Source organism: Python bivittatus, unplaced genomic scaffold (genome assembly GCF_059951505.1).
Source record: "Python bivittatus isolate LINGU-HERP-01145 unplaced genomic scaffold, Pbiv_v1 ctg000310_np1212, whole genome shotgun sequence".
NCBI classification, from domain to species: Eukaryota; Metazoa; Chordata; class Lepidosauria; order Squamata; family Pythonidae; genus Python; species Python bivittatus.
This window is the reverse complement of record NW_028277054.1, coordinates 2033515-2052555: the sequence shown is the minus strand read 5'-3', so window position 1 is coordinate 2052555 and position 19041 is coordinate 2033515. Positions and strand designations below refer to the sequence as shown.

At 52.4% G+C, this 19041-nt stretch overlaps 2 protein-coding genes across 2 annotated transcripts; both read left to right on the top strand.

The window, feature by feature from the left end:
• The first annotated feature begins 2168 nt into the window (after positions 1 to 2168).
• MYPOP (Myb related transcription factor, partner of profilin) lies at positions 2169 to 8079 on the top strand. The gene is made up of 2 exons (XM_007437665.4): positions 2169 to 3847; positions 6742 to 8079. The coding sequence occupies exons 1-2, from the start codon at positions 3394 to 3396 to the stop codon at positions 7419 to 7421; spliced, it is 1134 nt and encodes a 377-aa protein (XP_007437727.1). The 5' UTR covers positions 2169 to 3393; the 3' UTR covers positions 7422 to 8079.
• A 4381-nt stretch (positions 8080 to 12460) lies between these two features.
• On the top strand, positions 12461 to 16182 carry IRF2BP1 (interferon regulatory factor 2 binding protein 1). Its single transcript, XM_088139785.1, has one exon. The coding sequence runs from the start codon at positions 12697 to 12699 to the stop codon at positions 14512 to 14514; it is 1818 nt and encodes a 605-aa protein (XP_087995911.1). The 5' UTR covers positions 12461 to 12696; the 3' UTR covers positions 14515 to 16182.
• The last annotated feature ends 2859 nt before the right edge of the window (positions 16183 to 19041 follow it).

Sequence of the window (19041 nt, the reverse complement as noted above, 5' to 3'; positions counted from 1 at the left end):
CCTCCACACCCAAGGGGACCCCCATCGTTCCTCACCATCCCCCACTCCCTGATGAGGGCTGAGAGATCCACCCAAGAGGATCCACCCTTCCGTTTCTACCCACCTGGCCTCCTCCTAGACTTGCTGGAAAAGTAATTCCTGCTCAAAAAGACAGCACACACACACGCACACATTTGCTGACCTATTTCATAGACCGCATCATCCGGTCTAGGTAGAGAGAACCCAATTCAACAAACACTTGTCCATTTATTTATTGAGGAAAATGATGGAGGACTTTTGCACATTTCCAGATCGTTCCTGGGTAACAGCTTTTCAGCATCCCTGTAGCTACAAGATTCTTGCCTTCCCAGGGCAAAATCTGGCATTGCAATGTCAAGACCCTGCCAGTGTGGATCATCTGGTATTTTAAATGCCTCAAACATTCTAATACCAAGCATTTAAAATGGGTGTCCGCAGGGAAGGGGTCTAAAAAGTCACCTTGGTGGCCATAACCATGTGATTGAAGCCCGCCCTTTTTAACAACTGCATGATTGTAACCAGCATCTTGACTTTTTGGACCTCTCTCCCTGCAGACACCCAGCCTGCTTTAAACTTGCTCTCAGGTGTCATCTTAGCAAGCTCGCAAACAACCCTGTGTGCGTATCTGTGTTATTTCTGTACTGTACTGGCGATGGTAAACTGGAATATTGGCTGAATACTGCACTGATTTTATCTGTGGACACGGAAGACGTTTGTAACTAAGGTGAGATCTCATAAACTGAATGTAAGAAGATAAAAAACTTTCACGCTTTGCTCTAAACTCCATGATAAGCTGCCCTGGGAGATACAGTTTTTGAAGGGTGCCATACACATTTTTAAAATGAAAATAATATATGAAAATAAAATAAATTGAATCATAGAATTGGAAGAGGCCTCATCTAACCAGATCTTGATCCAGATTTCCTTAATTTTTTTTCTCCCAGGACCCCTCCCCACTTTAAAAAATTATGCAGGACTCCAAAAGAGCTTTGGTTTGTATGCGGTATATTGATCAATATTTACTGTATTCAAAATGAAAATGGATGCCTTTGCTGCTGCTGCCACTTCTCATGATTTAAAGAACTTATTAAATTTCAACAAGAAGGAAAATAGAGGGAAATAGAGGGGAAAAAAGGGGTGGAAAAAAAGGAAAAAATCAGAAAGGGAGTGAAATTTAAAGTACAAAAAAGAAGTAAGAAAGAAGAAAAAGGATAACTTCCAACATTCTTTGGTACAGGCACAAACATATAATACATTCACCTTTTACGCTAATGCTTAAAATGATACAAAATATGTCTATAACAATAAAAAATTTAAGAAAAAACTAGTACAGAGTATTTCTATAATTATAAAAAATATCAGTCATCAAACCCCAAAATTATAGTTTCGTTTCTTTCCGTTTCAAGCAAAATATTGTATTATTTTTCAACACAGGCTGGCAAACCATTTTGATTTCGCGGATCCTGAGAGGGTCTTGGGGGAACCCCAGAGGGCCCTGGACCCCACTTTGAGAAATGTTGTGCCAAAGCCCTTTGGGCAGGAGCTGCCCAGCCTGTCCGAAGGCCTCCAGCGAAGGGGAATGCCGCCAGTTGCACGGGCTGACAGCTTTGCAGTGAAGACAGTCCTCTGACCTGAATCTATTCCTCTGCAGTTTCAGGGCAACAGAGAACAATCCCATTCCCTTCAGAGGTCGGAAGACTCTTTTCCCTCCTGCAAGTCTTCTCTTCTGCAGGCCACCCATACCCAATTCCTTTAAATGTTCCACCTGGTTTCTCCTCCCCATCTTGATAGCCCTCGGTAGAACTCCCTGATGCCCTTTTTAGATTGCCGGCACAAAACTGAGCAAAGTACTGCGAGGGGTGCCACGGTTTTGTTAGTTAAGCGATGGGATTCATGCAATGCACGGACTGAGCCCAAGCCGAGCCAACCAGGTTACGGCTTAGCATGCTGGATGAGTCCAGCTGTAGATACGGTGTGCAAAGCCAAGATATACCTTGTTAACCGTTTGCACTGACCGGGCAGTGGAGAAACAGCTGGGGGAACCCAGCCTTCGCCAACCCGTTTGGATGAGCCAGGTGGTCTAGCGGGGAAGGCCCCAGGCCAGAAAGCAGGAGGTGGCGAGTTCTAGTCCCGCCTGAGGCACGAAACCCGGCTGGGTGGCTTTGGGCCAGGCCCCCGCCCCGGGCCCAGCCCACCTCACAGGGTTGTTGTGGTGGGAAAAGGAGAGGAGGAAGGAGGATGAGGTATGTTCGCCGCTTTGAGTTATTTATAAAAAAATAATAAAGGCGGGATAAAAAATCTAAAAAAAACCCCACCCCACCCAATGCGTCGGACTATGGCAAGGCAGGCTGAGAGCCATGGGAGTTGTAGTCCATCGCTTGCGGGGAAAGCCGCCTCCTTGAACCGCCTCCCTCGTTCGGAGGCAGGCAGGCCGGCCTTTTCCACCTCTGCCGCCGCTTCGAGGCCCGTCTGCGCTTCCGAGCTGGTCCCCCCTCCGGCGGGGCGCACGCGGAGCCAACGGCGGCGGACGCGTCCCCGGAGCCGGGCTCCGCTCCGGCGCCGCCACCTGCTGGCCGCTCTCCCCGCAGCAGCCGCGCAAGGTCTCTTCGCAGCGCTGCGGAGCCCCCGAGGGGGAGCCGGGGGCGAGGGCGGGCGCCGGCCCCCGCTGGCCGAAGATCAGCCGGGGGGGCAAAGCGAGCGGCGAAATCCGCCCCCGCCCCGCCGGGTTAGCCCCGGCAACTGGGGTGCCACGTCCTGCGTTTCGTGCATGTCGTGCCCCACTCGGGGTCCGTGAACCCGAGCGCCGCTGCCGCGGCGGACTCGCGGCGGACTCGCAGCAGCTTCGGGGGCTGTCGGCTGGTGGAGGCCCGTGGGCACGCAGCAGGCCACGGTTGCTATGGAAACCGCCCGGCTGCCCCCATGGCCTGCTGGGAGTGCGGCTAAGCAGTGAGCATGCCCGAGGAGGAGGAGGAGGAGGAGGAGGAGGGACGGGAGGGAGGCGAGAGGCTGGCATCGGGATGGAGCAAGGCAGCTAAGTGGGCAGCCGGGGAAGCGGGGGCACCGAAGGCGAGGGCGGCCCTAGAGAGTGACCTGCGAAGCAGAGGTGCCCAGCAGCCAGGCTGCCCTTGCTTACTTCTTGGTAGGGTACCCCCTGGGCCAGCCTATAGGCTGCCAGGCTCCTGCCCAGCGATGCCAGAAAGAGCCCCTCTCGGTCTCCCCGGAGCAGCAGCAATAGCAGCTGCCACCACCCCACCTGGCACTGCCAGCCACGCAGCGCCGAGCTGAGCCCCTTGGCAGTTCCCCCCAACACGGTTGCCAGGACAGACGGGGCCTGAGGGCACGAGCCAGCCTTAAGAAGGGCGCCTGCCGCAAGAGATGTCTGGGGACAGTGAGGAGATCACCCGCCTTCGCAAGCCTCGTTTCTCCTATGAGGAGAACCAGATCCTGATCCAGGAAGTGCGTGCCAACTATGGCAAACTCTACGGCACCCAGAGCCGGCGGGTGACGGTGACTGAACGCCGGCGGGTCTGGGAGGGCATCGCCACCAAGATTAACAGCATCACTAGCTGGAAACGCACTGGCCAGGAGGTGCAGAAGCGCTGGAATGACTTCAAGAGGCGCACCAAGGAGAAACTGGCCCGGGTGCCTCATTCCACCCAGGGGGCTGGCAACGCTTGTGACGAGACCTTCTCTGCTGAAGAGGAGACTCTCTTTGCCATCCTGGGGCCCGGCGTGATGACAGGCACAGGAGGGGCAGAGCCTGCGGCCTCGCAAGGCACATCTGGCTTTGTCCCCCCCGGTTACCAACTGGCTGCTGAGCATGGCACGGGTGAGTACCCATGGTTCCAGGGGCAAAAGGGCCAGTTGGGCATCAGGGTGCCAAGGCTAGAGCAGGCATGCTTTGGACCGGCTCGCCAAGGCGTGGGTTGGCATATGGACAGAACTAGGACCTGGGTGGAGATGGTTGCCAGGCTGGTTTCTGAATGAAAGAGGTACCCAGGCCAGACTTAACCTGAGAAACGGCGACAGGCTTGCCAGGGTGCCTCTGAACATGAGCCAACTACTTCCCTCCCATTGACAAGCAGATAGAATAGTTTTCTCTATTTTAATTAGTCACTCCCACCGAGGTTTCACAATTCTGTGTCCTACTGTTTATTTTCATTACTCACTGTTTGGGAATTCTGTATGTATTTTGAACTGGTTCACAACCGTAATAAACTGTATCTCTTCATCCCTCAATAAAAGGAAGTAATCTTTCGTATAGAGGTGTGGGGTAGCACGAGCCTTCCAGATGTAGGGGGTTAAGGCAGAGTTTGAGCCCAGCCACCTTCCCCCCCCCCCCCGGTTTTAAAGAGGCAACAGATGGGTCCATTTCGCTATTGTTGCAAGTGGGACGGAAATGAAATATTCACTTTTGGCAAGGAAAATCTACTGCAGTAGAAGAAAAAATTCTGTGTGGTCCAGAGCCATCAGGTAGCTAAGTCAATATAGATTTTACAAACTTTGCCACCTCATTTTTAAACCCTCTTGTTTTTTTTAAGCGCTGGGTTACTAAACTCCCACATCATTTATACAGACAACCAAGCAACCAGCACACTGATTAGTCCAGGGGTTAATTTATTCTCTTTTAAAGAGACACTGGGGTAATGCATTATCTTGGCAGTCCTGCTCTGTCTTGGGGCCTCGCTCCGATTCCGAATGCAGCACTCTGACAAAGAAAAAGCACTCTACACATGATCAGAGATATTGATTTCTCCAAGAAGAGTCCTGGAACCCTGCAGGATTGGAGGACTGAGTCCTGAAAAAGTGCTATTTTTATCCCACCCCACATGCACTTCTCTAGGCAGATAAATTGCAGGCTGTGTAATATCGGCTCCCTAACCATGCGGAACGGAGAAGAAAAGGACCCAGTGCGCGTTTGAAGAATGTCCCCACAATGTTCGAAATTTCTTGAATTAGGTGATTTTTCAGTCCTCCAACAGCTGAAACGATGGGTGTGCAAGTGACACATTCTTTTCACTTTTTGACTTTGGAAGCATTCTCTCCTTGGATCTGCAAGGGGCAGGGGGAGAATAAAAGAACTGCCCATAGTCACTGGGAGTTGGGCAGCAGATAAATGTAATTTAGTAGTAGTAGTAGTAGTAGTAATTTACAATCAGATTTACAGTCAAAGACTGGTGAAAACTTAATAATTCAAGTCCTAACCAAGGACCTAAGAATGATTAAGGTAGCATCTGAGGATATAGGCAAGTTCCAAGCAGGGTATCTATCCCACTATATTAATTAATAGTTTATTATTAATTAATTAATTAATTATTAATAGTAATTATTATTATTAGTCACACAGTCAGCCAGAAGTTTAGACTGGATTTGGCATTTTTATCCCCCTATCGAGGCCTTCCCAAGGACATGGATAGGCAGACGTTGTTGTTTGATGGTGTTCGAGGTATCATCGCAGGATGGAAGCCGTTCCAAGCCAAGCTGCCTTTTGCAGTGGGCTGGTGGTGATTTTGTCAGTGCCGATGGCCTTCAAGGGGTGCTCCAGATGTTTTGGGATCGCACCCAAGGTGCCTATTACTATCTGGACTATCTTTGCTTTTTTTTGCCACAGTTGTTCTATTTCTATTTGCAGAGCTTTATATTTTGTGATTTTCTCCAGTTCTTTCTCTTCTCTTCTGCTATCTGCAGGTATTGCAGTATCCACTATCCAGACTTTTTTGTCTTTCTTATCAACAACAACATTATTCTTACTCTTACTCTTACTATTATTATTACAGAGAGAGACCAAATGGGAGCTTTGTGGATTGAGCTGGCTTCCCAGATGCCTCAGGACTAGCTCATGGGCAGATATAAAACAAGCCCCCCCCAAAAGCCCCCCCTCAGCTCTTCAAGAAAGAAGCGCAAGCCCCAGCATTTTTGAACAAAATTATCCCTGCCACAGAGTCTAGCCCAAAAGGTGCGGCTGGACTTACCACCCTTCCGGCCGGCAGCCATTGCTCCGGGCCCATCCATGCTTCACCCCAGCTCCCATATTCCTTTTTCTAGGATGTGCACACAGAACACGCACAAACAACTCAGAGGAACAAAGAGAAGCCAAGTCAGGGAAGAGAGGCCTGGCAATGACACTTTTGCACCCTGGCTGGTCTTGCATGTCACGCTAAGCCCTGGTTTGCTTAACTGGGATAGAATAAACCACACTGGGTTGCACAGGAGTCCACACAGGGGGATGTCAAAAAAGTCAAGATATAGCTGTGCCCAGGCAATTAAAGTCCCACACCCTTTGCACATGTGTCACATGTAAAAAGGGATGGGGCTTCTATCACATGGGCACAGATGCCATCTTTTGACACCCCACCCCACTACAGAGACCCCTAGTAGAGCAAGGAGGAGGGTTGTTGCATGTTTGAACTTTGTCTCGTGTCAGAAACCAAACCAAACCAAACCAAACCAACAGAAACACGGCCAGGAAAACGTGGCGTGAGGTGAACATCGTTTTTGCCCTCCAGGCAAGTGGAGTTCCCCCAGCAAGGCTATTCTGGCCCATGCGCTGAATTCCAGCCGTATCCACCTAGAGAAGCTGTCTGTCACACGTGCCATTTCTGGCCAGTTGCTTTGGCTCAGGAGGTCAGGGATGACCCCCTTGGTATTGGTTGTGGCGTCGGGAGCAGCAGTTTGGTAGGAGGTGCCAGCAAGGTGGTGACTCTCCTTCCTTGGCCCCTACAGATATGCCTGCCAGGGTCAACGTCTCCAGCAGCCCAGAGACCTCTGCCCGTCCTTCGTGCTACAGTCTGGATAGGGGCTTGCGGAAGCCCAAGGAACGCGACTCACCAGCGCCCCCTCCAGCCCAGCCCTCATCGCTGCAGATTGTCCAGCTGGCTCCATCTCCCTCCTGCTTAGGCTGCCGGCCACATCCTGAACACTCCCCTGGAGAGCTGTTGGGCAGCACCCCATGCCCTTCGACTTCGCCCCCGCTGCGGCGCCGACGCACCCGCCTGGACCTGCCTGTCGAGCCCCCTCTGGATTTCCTGCAGGCCCAGAGGGAAACGGCCGAAGCCATCCGGGAGCTGACCTACACCCTGCGGCAAGGCCTGGAACGGCTCACGGATGTGGTGGCAGCGCTGCTGCCCCTCCTTCCGGCCCTGCCGAATGGTCTGCTGCCCCCGCAGGGGGAATTCGCTCTTCCAACAGCAGCCCCTTCCACAGAGACTCCACCTGCCCAGGAGGGCTTCCCTACCAAGGTGGAGCTGTCCCCGGTGCAGGAAGAGAACGGGGTTCATCTTCTGCAAGCAGAACGGGACCTTGGGGCTGAAAGGGAGCAGTCTCCAAACCGGGCTCCTCCGGCATCGAAGCGGAGGAAAGGGATCCCAACTCGGAAACGCAGGGGACGTTGGAAGAACTTGTGAGGGCCAGGACGGATGTGTTCCCCCCCATCCCAAGAAGGCAAGGTGGAGTGGGGGCTGCTCTTCTTGGATGGGCAAGGCCTTAGTGAGTTGTTGCAACTTCGCTCCTGTCTTCCCACAGGGAGGGCAAGATGGAACCTTTTGCACTCCCCCCACTTCCTCGTCTCTTGGTGGCAGCACCAGGAGCCATGCTCCATGCCAGTCCCTGCCATTACATCTGCTGGTTTTTGTGGTCCAAGCATAACTGCAAAATTTATTCCACTCCCAGCAGGCTGCCACGCATACTGCCAACTTGTCAATCTGTGGATGTCTGTCTTAAATTATAAAGGGAACATTTGCTGAAAAAATTCAGAGAAAATGGATGGGGCCATACGATAAACAGGCCAGATTCCTTAGTCAGACCCAGGGCTCCTGCAATACTGTTCCCCACATCACAATGGTCTTCTTTGCTCAGCCCTGCTGTATGGGGAGCTGGTCCAGTCCCCTTCCTCAGTCTGCTCCATTGCTGGAAACCAAAACCTTTTAAAGTTTCACGCTAGGTAGGAGGCAGGAAAGTCAGAGGAGCGTTGCATAGAAGAAAGCCTGTCTCCTCTGAATCTGACAATACCTTTTATTCCACCGGAGCCCATCTTGTGGAAACTCAATAAACTATTTTCATATGATCAGATCTCCCTGGGATTTGTTAAATTCTTATTTGAACACCTGTGACTTGAGTGGTGAGGAATGGCAGGGCTGCATGGAAGGAAGATGGAATTCCACTCTCCCGCACGCACCTTATTAAGTACAAAATTGATAAAATTAGTAATTTGTTCCAGTTCCAGAGAGGGAACTTCCCCTGCCCTGCTCAATTAGCTAATTCCTCTAGGGTTCAGTCTCACATTCAGGGAGAACCAAGAGATGTGCCCAGGAAAGGATTTGGCAGATCCAGAAAACTCCACCCCAGCCTCAAATGCCAAGACTCTGAGAAATATAAAGAAGCCCTTCCAATTTTATGAAGTCCCACAGCATTGTAGAAACGGTGAACAGACCCTACAGGGATACCGTGTAGATAAGGTGGTTGAGGACAGGTGCCAGTGAACAGAGATGATGCAGCCCAGACATGTCCATCTCCTGGCATTTGAACAGTCTACGATGCTTCCTTCACAGTGTGGATGTGATCAAGGTCTGGCATCTGACCCCTTTGCAAAGTGCCATCCAGGTATTGTGTAGGCTTCATGCATACCAGTCTCCTGGAAAACCACTAGCTTTGTGATTAAGTATTTTGGTGCTCTTTCAAAAGACCAACAACCCAAGCTGTAACAAACAAACAAACAAATTTAAACTGGGAAAGGGAGGGTGGTTTGGTCTCAGATGAAAGGCTCTCTGTTGCTTCCACCAACAAGGGGTTTTCCATGGGCACCTTTATAACTTTGGGAGGAAAGCAGTGCCTACCCGGCATCCTCCATGGGCCCTCCTGGGTGCTGCCAGTTGCCACCACTCAATGTCATCCTTGCAGCACTTAGATTTGGGATATTTGGGAGCTGGGGAGAAATTGTCAAGAGTTCTGCCAGTTTCCCCTTCCAGTGACAGAAAGAAGAGGAAAGCAGACAGCTGTTGGGCAGGCTGACTATTCCTCTTGTTACTTGAGCTTCCAGACCAGTGTTTCTCAACCTTGGCAACTTTTAAGAGGTGTGGAATTCAACTCCCAGAAGTCCCCTGGGGTTAGGATTAGGGTTATTCTGGCTGGGGAATTCTGGGAGTTGAAGTCCACATCTCTTAAAGTTGCCAGGGTTGAGAAAGCTTATTCCATACGACTGGTAGACTCACATTCAGAAATGGCCCAAGTGACCAGTTACCAGTGTGGAGCAATGAAAGGTGACTAAAACCTCCATCCCAGGTAAATACCTGAGCACGCCCGACCTGCCCATCACATTTTAAGGAGGGTGATAGCTGGTGGTTCTCCCTGCTAGTGGCTGACACTGGATGGGAAGGCAAATCCCCCAATTGTTGCCCTTAACTTGTCCCTCACTAAAACTATGAGGACAGAACCATTTGCAAGCTAAGCCATCAGGGCAGCATAAATAAGACAGGATTTTTCCAGCCCACTCGAGGACTGGAAGAATGTAGCCAGGAGGAAGAATCTAGGCATTATGTAAGACTGCCAGCGATATTATGCTAAATATATTAGCAGATTGGATAGCCAAGTAATCACCATCAAGGATAGATCAGCGGTACATATTGTGTGATACATCAAAATTCTGTATTATATAATTGCCCCCTGTCCAAATGGTACCTAACAATGTACAAGAGTCCAACCTATTCTCTTTGGCTACTTTAAGGGCATCCCGTTTGGCAGAAGATCACCCTCCCCAGAGACACCATCCACAGATGTGGCGGCACCACTGAAAAGACCTTCCCGCAAGTGTCACCCTTCTAAATGGTGATGCAAGGGAAGCTGGGTGCTTGTGTGTGTGCACTCAAAGACAATCTCAACAATGCAAGGAGGAGGCCGTTTCCAGAATATAAATAGCTTCGCAGCCTTTGGGAACGGCAGAAGTCAAAGCAAGTGACTCATTTTTTTCAAAGGCCCAAAGTGACAGGCCCCAACGAAAACATCCCCATCTGAGAAGAAGGGCATGACCCTTCTTCAAAAGGAGGAGGTGATATAGCTCTAAGTTTGGAAACTTTTTTTTAATGTTAGTGCATATTTTAACAGTGAGTTTCCTGAAAGCAGAACTGTTTGGCTTTCCCCAGTCGGTGACCTGTGTGTGTCTTCCTTGGACAACATGGTTCCCAGCCCTTGAGTCCTGCTTCTGATAAGAATAATGGAGGTTAGGGGTCAGCACATCTAGGGGGCACCAGGCTGAGAAGGGTGCTTAGAGTGTCAGCTGTGAACTTCCCAGGACAATCGAATTTTCATCAAGCGGGACGATTCTGAGAAGTTAAAAGCTGCCCTGTCTCCGGAGCAGAAACAACATTTGCCATAATCCTATTTATTCCTTCTGTTCCTGGAAACCAGAAGAACCTTCCTGCGTTTTTGAACTAACCAAAGAGATGGAAGGGGGCTGTCTCTGCATTCAGCCTTATGTCTCTTGCTATGTATTGGCATGAAGCAGCATGCTCCCAAAACGAGAAGAAACAGGATAAAACGGTAGGCTTGCAGGAAAATACCGTAGGGAATAAAAAGAGGGATCCTCCCAGGTTTGAAGGTTTCTCCTGCTGCCATCGGAAAAGTAAAATTAACACAAGCAAGTCAAAGCAGAGGACATCAAATTTTACCCGCAAGGAGCAAGTTGGGAAAGCACTAGAGAAGGGAAAATCAGAAAAACTTTTTCTTTCTTTTTTTTAATTTCTCCCTAGCCAAAACAGGGACAAAAAGGAGTTTGCTTTTGGAAGGAAAAAGTTGATCCGTGGAACTATTATGGCTGGACCAGCCGTTTGAGCCCCTGACCTCCTCCCTTCTTCTGCCATCTCATCCTTCGCTACAGCCCCCTCTGAAGCCGGAAGCCTCCTATGGCTTTCTTGAGGCTTATCAGGCATTTGCCAATTGGCACCAACTAGGAAGGTGAAGCCTGCTGTTCCTGTGCCCAGTGTTTTTCAAACTTGGCAACTGTAAGACGGGTGGACTTCAACTCCCAGAATTCCCCAGCCAGCAATGCTGGCTGGGGAATTCTGGGAGTTGAAGTCCACCCGTCTTACAGTTGCCAAGTTTGAAAAACACTGGTTAAGCCGTGCCATGTCTAATGCCCTGCATTCTATTCATTACTTGTTGCAAGGATTGGGGAATCGCCCATCCTCGGTCTCCGTGGCTGGAAGTCAGCCCTCGGACTCGCTCTGGCTATGAGAAAAGGAATGGGAGAGTCGCATCGTGATAGCCGCCCCCCCCCTTTGTGGATTTTTTGTCCCCACCCCCGGTCAAGAACCCCCTTAACAGCGCCCCTGGAGTTGAACTCTGACCTGCAGGCAGGGGGGAGGGCTCACTTGCGAAAGAAAAAGGAGGAAGTGAAGGGGCAGGAAATGCGCCGCAGCGCAGCATCCGGGCTTTTAAAGGCGCTTTGCAAATTGGGAAATGTATTTTCCTTTTCCCGAACGCTGAGAAACCCAGTTAACTCTTTCGGGCTCCCTCCGTAGGAGGAGAGCAGGCAGCTGTCGAGGGGAGAGACGTCTTGGGTCTCGGAAGGTTCATCTGTCCCACCCCCAAAAGGCGGGCAGGACCACCAACGATTCAAGTTCCAAATTAAATCCGTGAATTAAGATATCTGCAAGTCTCCTCCTGTGGCCGTTGAGGGAGCACAGCTGGACCTCGGGTCATCTGGAAACTCGGGGTGGAGACAGGGAGAGAAGAACGCGGGGAGTTTCAGCTCCTGGGGCAAGGCAGCCGTTGTAACGCCGATGCCAGACCCCTCGGCTTCTCTGCTTTCATCAGCAGCACCTCGGAGGCCTCCTGGGACCGACGGGGAGTGGACGGGGCGGCCAAGGCGCCACGGGGCGCTGCCGGTTGCCCGCTTGCTCCTCACTGCGGGTCGGCTGCTGCGCCCACCCTCCCCGGCGAATGCAGCTCCCCCGCTAAACCAAACACCTTTTGCTGCGCTGCGATAATGCAACGCCCAGACCGTACATTCGGCGGTCCACCCGGTCCCCCGATCGGCTTAGGATAAAGGCTGAGCAGCAACTCCGTTTTAGTGCAACTTGCTCCTAAGGCTCGCATTTTTCTCCTTTCTGATTTGGCATAAAGGAAGTCTCCCCCAACCACTGCGCTGCGCCCTGGGAATTAGGGGGACTGTAGTCCCACACACCTGGGACGCATCTGGCTGAGGATGGCTTCAGATAAGTCAATCCTTTTTGAAATATTTGGCAATCGGTCAGACACCCTGCGCAGCGCAGGGAAAATCCCACGCAACCCCAACTTTGCTCCAGTAGCGCCATCAGACGGCAGCGCACGACATCCGGGCACTGGCGCGGGATTCTTGGCGAGCGAAGCACGGGGGCCAGGTTGCCTTTAAGAGCCACCCCCAACACACCCATTGCCTCCATCCAGGTTACAGTACTACATCTCCCAACAGGCTTTGCAAGGGACTTATGTAAGTTTCTCCATGTAGGAGGGCAGGCGAGAGAGGGGATTCCCCCCCCTTTTTTCCTCTTCTCTTCTTCCTCCCCGCTCCCAGGCTTCCTCCCCCGCCCGCTTCAAGCCCTTTCCCGGGCGCGCAGGTGTAGCGAGGCTCCCCCCTCCCGGCGGCGGCGGCGGCGGCTCGGCGGGGCTGCGCGAGGGGCGCGCGAGAGGCGGCGGGCCGCGGCCAAGATGTCTTCGGTGCAGGCGTCCCGCAGACAATGGTGCTACTTGTGCGATCTGCCCAAGATGCCCTGGGCCATGATCTGGGACTTCAGCGAGGCCGTGTGCCGGGGCTGCGTCAACTTCGAGGGCGCCGACCGCATCGAGCTGCTGATCGAGACGGCCCGCCAGCTCAAGCGCAGCCACGCCATGCCCGAGGGGCGCTCGCCGGGGCCGCCGGGCGCCAAGCAGGCCAAGGACGGCGGCGGGGCGGCGCTGGAGCGCTACGAGCGCAGCCGCCTGTCCGGCAGCGACTACGCGCTCAGCCCGCGCTTGCCCAACGGGCTGGCCCGCGGCGGCGGCGGCGAGGAGGCGGGCGGCGAGGGCAGCCGGCAGAGCCCCACGGCCCGGCGCGCCCTGGTGGGGCCCGCGCCGCCCAGCCTGGTGCCGCAGGGCCTGATGCTGGCCGCCGTGCGCCCGGCGCCCGCCCCGCTGCCGCTGGCCTCCCCGCTGCTGGGCGAGCTGGCCAAGCCGGCGCGGCCAGGCTACGGCGGCGGCGGCGGCGGCGGCGGCGACTACGAGAAGGAGAAGCAGCGGCACAGCGAGTGCCTGGCCGAGCTGAACGAGGCCATGCGCGCCCGCGCCGAGGAGTGGCACGGCAAGCCCAAGGCCGTGCGCGAGCAGCTGCTGGCGCTCTGCGGCTGCGCCCCCTTCACGGTGCGCTTCAAGAAGGACCACTCGCTGACCGGGCGCATCTTCGCCTTCGACGCGGCCCCGCGGCCCGGCTACGAGTACGAGCTGAAGCTCTTCGCCGAGTACCCCTGCGGCTCCGGCAACGTCTTCGCCGGCGTGCTGGCCGTGGCCAAGCAGATGTTCCAGGACTGCCTCAAGGACCCGGGCAAGGTGGTCTCCTCGGGCTACAAGTACCTGGAGTACGAGAAGCGGCACGGCTCGGGCGACTGGCGCCTGCTGGGCGAGCTGTTCACCGAGGGCGTCCGCTACTTCCGAGAGGCGCCCGCGCCCGACGCCCTGCCCCAGCAGTTCCTCGACGGCAGCTGCGCCGTGCCACCCAACGTGCTGCTGCGCGCCGCGCCCCCGTCCCGGGCCGTCATGCGGCGGCGCAAAGCCTCCCCGGAGCCCGAGGGCGACCTGTCGGGCAAGCTGACGGGCGAGGAGCAGCAGCAGCGGCAGCACTGGCTGCCCCAGGGCTCCGGGGGGGGCCTCTACCCGCCGGCCCTGGCCCACCTGCCCGCCTCAGCCGGCCAGGGGGCCCTGCCCGAGGGGTCCCTGCGAAACGACCCCTCTCCCATCACTGCCCTGAAGAACGTGGCCGACACGCTGGGTGGCAAGGAGCTCAACCCGGTCCACTCCACCACGGCCCGGCAAAACAGCACCAGCCCGGCCTCGCCGGCCGCCTCGGGACAACACCGGCTGGTGCCCCGCAATGGCGAACCGGGCCAAGCTGCCACCACCACCCCTTCCTCCTCCTCTTCTTCCTCATCTTCATCATCCGGAGCCCACTCTTCCGGAGGAGCCGAGCCCAGTGGCACGCAGAGTGCCCCCGATTCCTCTGGGGGGGCCAGTAGCGCCCCGCTGTGCTGCACCATTTGCCACGAGAGGCTGGAGGATACCCACTTCGTCCAGTGTCCTTCGGTGCCCGGGCACAAGTTCTGTTTCCCTTGTTCCCGGGATTTCATTAAAGCCCAAGGAGCAGCTGGGGAGGTGTATTGCCCCAGCGGTGAAAAATGCCCCCTTGTGGGATCCAACGTCCCCTGGGCCTTCATGCAGGGCGAGATCGCCACCATCTTAGCTGGAGATGTGAAAGTAAAAAAAGAACGTGATCCATGAAGCAGGAGCGCGGCTGGGATCCAGGACGGTGTGTTCACGTGCCCCTGCCCGCCTTTTCTCCTGGCCACTGGGGCAGGGACTGGAGTAACTTATTCCCCATCCAACATCCTCTGTAACCCACTGCGGACCGGGGGGCTGTATATAGATCTATTTTTTAAATAATATTTCCATAGCCAGCTTATATCTGAAGTCACATCTACGTAACCTACTACAGGGGTTTGGGTGGGTAAGGGGTGGGCAGGTGGACTACTCATATGCGGGATGGGAAGGAGATACTTAGAAGCAGGGCAGTGGAGAATCTGACAAGCTTAGCGGATGTATTTCTGAAAGAGAGGTCTCTTCTGGGCATCCCACCCACCGTGAACATGCTACAGCCCACCTTCTCCGATTTCTTGATGTTTGACTCTTTCCCAAACCAAAACACTTTTCCAATCCCACATCTGTTCCATAGGTGCTACTTAATCCTGGTCGCAGCTTCACTTTCTCACATCCCCATTCCACTGCATTCAAGGCCCCCTCCCCATTGAGTGGTCACTTTCTGTTAGTGTTGCTCCCGTGGCCCAGCCATCACAGCCTGCTGTTGGACGCTGTTCTTAATCTGTGCAGCTTCATTGTGAAGTTCAGAAGTCTGTAACTAGCCAGGTTGGGTGCTGTTTGATCCAGGGGAGGGGCGGGGAAGGAGGCATGCTGTGTGGGAATCATTGGGGGGAGGAGGAAGAGGGTCTGGAAAATTAGGGGGAAACGGTGTGGCAGGAGAAAGAGAGAGATGGAAAAAGTGCCTCACATGTTGATGATCTTCAGTTGGGCAGGGAGGGGTATTTTTCATACCAAAAGACTAAGCATGCACGCCAAAAATAAGGGGTTTTTTAATGCATAATTTGTAGGGTGGAAGAGAGTAGAGAAGGAAGAAGAAGGGCCAGGATTCAGAGTGGTGTGCGGAGGAAAATACTTAATATGGGCCCAATCCACCGCAATTTTCTGCTGCACAAGCTCTGTTGAATGAATAAGAGAAACAAGCACACAGATCTTTCTCAGCCCCCCACCTGATACCTTCCAGATGTGCTGGGTTTCCACACCCATTATCCTTAGCTAGCCCAGCCTGGGAATAATGGGTACAGGGGCTTAGGTTGGATGGGGAGACTTCTGTGGGGTGCTGTGGGCTTCATCCTCGCTCAGGATGGTGCTGGGCAAAAAACCCACAGGTTATATTCTGATTCCTTGCCTTCACCAGAAGGAACATGTGACAAAGAAGAATCTCCCAGATCTGATGGTTTGCTGGCTTAAAGTGGAGAAATGGAATTGGGTGGAGAGGAAGAAAAGCAGTTCCTTAATCAAAGGAGAAAGGTAGCCATAAATCCATAAGGGCCTGGCGGGGGGGGGGGGAGGAATGGCGCACTCAGTGTGATGGGATTTTGAGGTGCAGAGGAGTAAAGTACGGGCACCCCCCATAATGTCTGATGTGTGTGTGGTTCTACATCTGTTTCACTCGTCAATTGGTGGCTCTGCCTACTTTGGTGTGTGTTTGTGTTGCAACAGGGGAAAAGGTCAGAGGGGAAGATGTGGGAATCAGATTCCCGCATTTAAGACTTTGGGGAGAGGGGGAGAGAGAATGTTAAATTTGTTTTTGTATTTCTTTTACTTGTCTCTGTCAATAAACTTTTATCTTTTTTTCCATGTATTACTCTCCTTCTCTGGTACTGTATGTGTCTGTGTGTGTGTACACACACACACGTACATACACATACACACACACGACTTTGCTTGGCATCTGAAGTTGCTTTTTGTCTATTTTATTCTCCCAACAACCCTGTCAGGAAGGTTATAGTGGGAGCTGTAGTGACGGACCTGAGGTCCCCTATCACATTTCACAGGACAATTCCTGGGGCCGTATTCACCCAGAAGGGATAGATGGTGGTGCCACCTAAATGTTTTCTGGAGACAAGTGATGGCATGGAATATTTATAAATGTGATGGCATGGAATAGTCATAAATGTTCTAACTTCCTAAGCAAATAACCCATCAGACTATTTTCAGTCTAGTTTCTTTCAGGAAACAAGGAACTGTAAATCTGGGATTAAGTTACCAAAATTTGTATTAAAGCAGGATTCTGCCTTTCTTCAGTTTCTACTGTTGCTGCAGAATTTGTAGCTCTACTGCCAAGAAAGGCTAAGGAGTAGAGGAGACGGTGCTGAATGCCATATCATGATGTCCATCAACCCACCAGCCTTTGCACTAGATGGAGGTGTCGGAGACTCTCATCTAGCATATCTAGATGACAACAGGTTGGGGAAAGGTGGGCTTAAGTTTCATGCTGAAAGGGAACCAAGAGGACCAAGGCATAGAAGAGGAAGAAATAGAAGAGTGCCATGCTGTTACTAGGGAATAGTTACAATATGGGGATTTAGCCAGGAGTATGAGAAGTGGAGAGACGTGTCAATGATCTCCGTTAAGACCGTTAGTTCTTAAACAGATTAATTACAAACCAAGAACAGGGACACTTCCTGATCAGCACACCACTCGGCCCAGCTCACACTTTGCATCGTGACATAACACGCAGGGCCGTGCACCACATCCATCTCTGACCCAGCGAGCAAGGGTCCAATCCGGCAGGTGTCCCTTCAGCCAGGGTGTCATTTTCCTGACCTGGGATGGTTTGCCTTTGTATTCTGCAGAAATTAAGCAGTTGGCTGCACTGACTGGGAATTAAGGAACTGCACTGGACTACATTGAAGGAGACCAGGTTGAGAGGAAGCTGTGCTAGACAGACCAGGCACTACAAACAGCACCATGTGCAGAGTGGTCAAGACAAGCACACTTGCTGCTTAACAACTGGGAAAATGATGTTTTCCTGGATGTTAGGGGAATAAGACATTTTTGCAGGTAAAGCCAATGCTTAGCAAAGCCAGATGGGCCAAAACAATGGGCCCTCCATTTGGAATGGTGTCCACATTGCTGCACACATACATCACACAGGAAGGGCTGATGAACTGAGGAGAGAAGGGATTCAGTCCCTCGCAAGCCCAACCATATCACAACATGCAAGATTCAAAGCTCAAGACAGCAGCACCATTGCTGGTCCAGTCCAGGAACAACCCTATGCATTCCCAGCAGTGTGTACGTCAAACGTTGGAGAGGTGCGGCTGTTCCCAAAGAGCGCTACAAGCATAACAAAAAAAAAGGAAGAGGATAACAGGAGCTGCACAACTCATTGGGCAAATCATGGGGAGAGCCCATGAGTCCTCTTGTCAAACCATTCGAAGGAAGGAAAGGCCAGGGGTTCATTCTGTGCACTTGGACAGCTCCTCCAACTGCTGCCTCAGAAATGCCCAACCACCCTGGAGAAGGCTGAGCAGCAGGAGTTTGTGCTCTCTTCCTTGCCCAGAGAAAACTGGAGCTCCGTCATGACAACCTTCACCATTTTCTTATGAAATATAAAGGCTGTATCAGCAGCAAAACAGGCAAGTTCCATGTGCTGCACGGGGTTCTTGGCAGTCAGTGATCTCACGTACCATGGGCAGGAGCAGAGGTCAGAGGGTGTAGGAGAAGCTTCCCAGAAGCCGGCTAGAACAGTTTATGAGTCACAAACTAGAAGACACAAAGCTACCCTAGAAAAGGGGAGAACCTCTCAGCCCAGCCAATGAAGCTGCAATGCTCACCACGTTACTCAAGACACCAGTCCTGCTGCAAGGTGACCTCCCACCAAGAACTGGCAGCTTCACCTGCTCACCTGCCTCAGACAATGAAAACAATGGTCTGAAAAGACAACTTGCTCACAGTCTGAGGAAGAACCAGTGGTCTTCTCCCAGCCTGCCTGCTCACCCACCTTCTTGCCTACTGGCCTCCGTGGGCCAGCTGAAGCCAAATAAATAACCTGAGCATGTGGGAAATGATTTCTTCTCACCACACCTTTGCAATCAAGACTCTACCGCAACAACAGCAACACCAGATCTTTTACAGAACTGCATCTGGGTTGGGTGGATCCTAAAGGAGAAAAAAGACGGTGGGAAAGATGGTGGTGGCCAAGGAGCGGGTCCAAGCTGAGAGCAGTGGTGGCTGTTGAGTAACTCTCTGGCTGTGTTAGTCTAGGAGAGCTGAAAATCAGAAAGAGAATGGTAGCACCTTTTGTGAGTAGCGCGTTTTATTAAAAGGCAGAAGCTTTTATGAGCTGCAGCTCACTTCATTAAATCACATCGTGACACACACAAAAAAGGGGCAGCGGTTTGACCACATGGTGGTGACCAGCACCTTTACTTTTTTTGCCCCCTCCTAAGGACACCTCTATACTGAGCTGTTTATTTACTTGTTAGATTTATATCCTGCTTTTCCTCCAGGAGCCAAAGGTGGAGGACGCTTCTTGCTTCCTTGAGGTTTCTTATGTCAAACCTACTTTTTCACATCTTTCTCTCTTGTAATAGTTATGTCATCTCTCAAGAGAAAATGACTGAGCAAATGAGAAATGGAATAAATGAATAAATATTAATAGACATTAAAAATGCATTAAAATGCTCCGCTGTTACAGTGACAGGC

Bases quoted from the DNA above. Each gene is read 5' to 3' on its own strand.
- MYPOP (XM_007437665.4), top strand. From the start codon at position 3,394: ATGTCTGGGGACAGTGAGGAGATCACCCGCCTTCGCAAGCCTCGTTTC. The intron at 3,848-6,741 runs GTGAGTACCCAT...TGGCCCCTACAG, and splicing joins GGCTGCTGAGCATGGCACGG to ATATGCCTGCCAGGGTCAAC.
- IRF2BP1 (XM_088139785.1), top strand. From the start codon at position 12,697: ATGTCTTCGGTGCAGGCGTCCCGCAGACAATGGTGCTACTTGTGCGAT.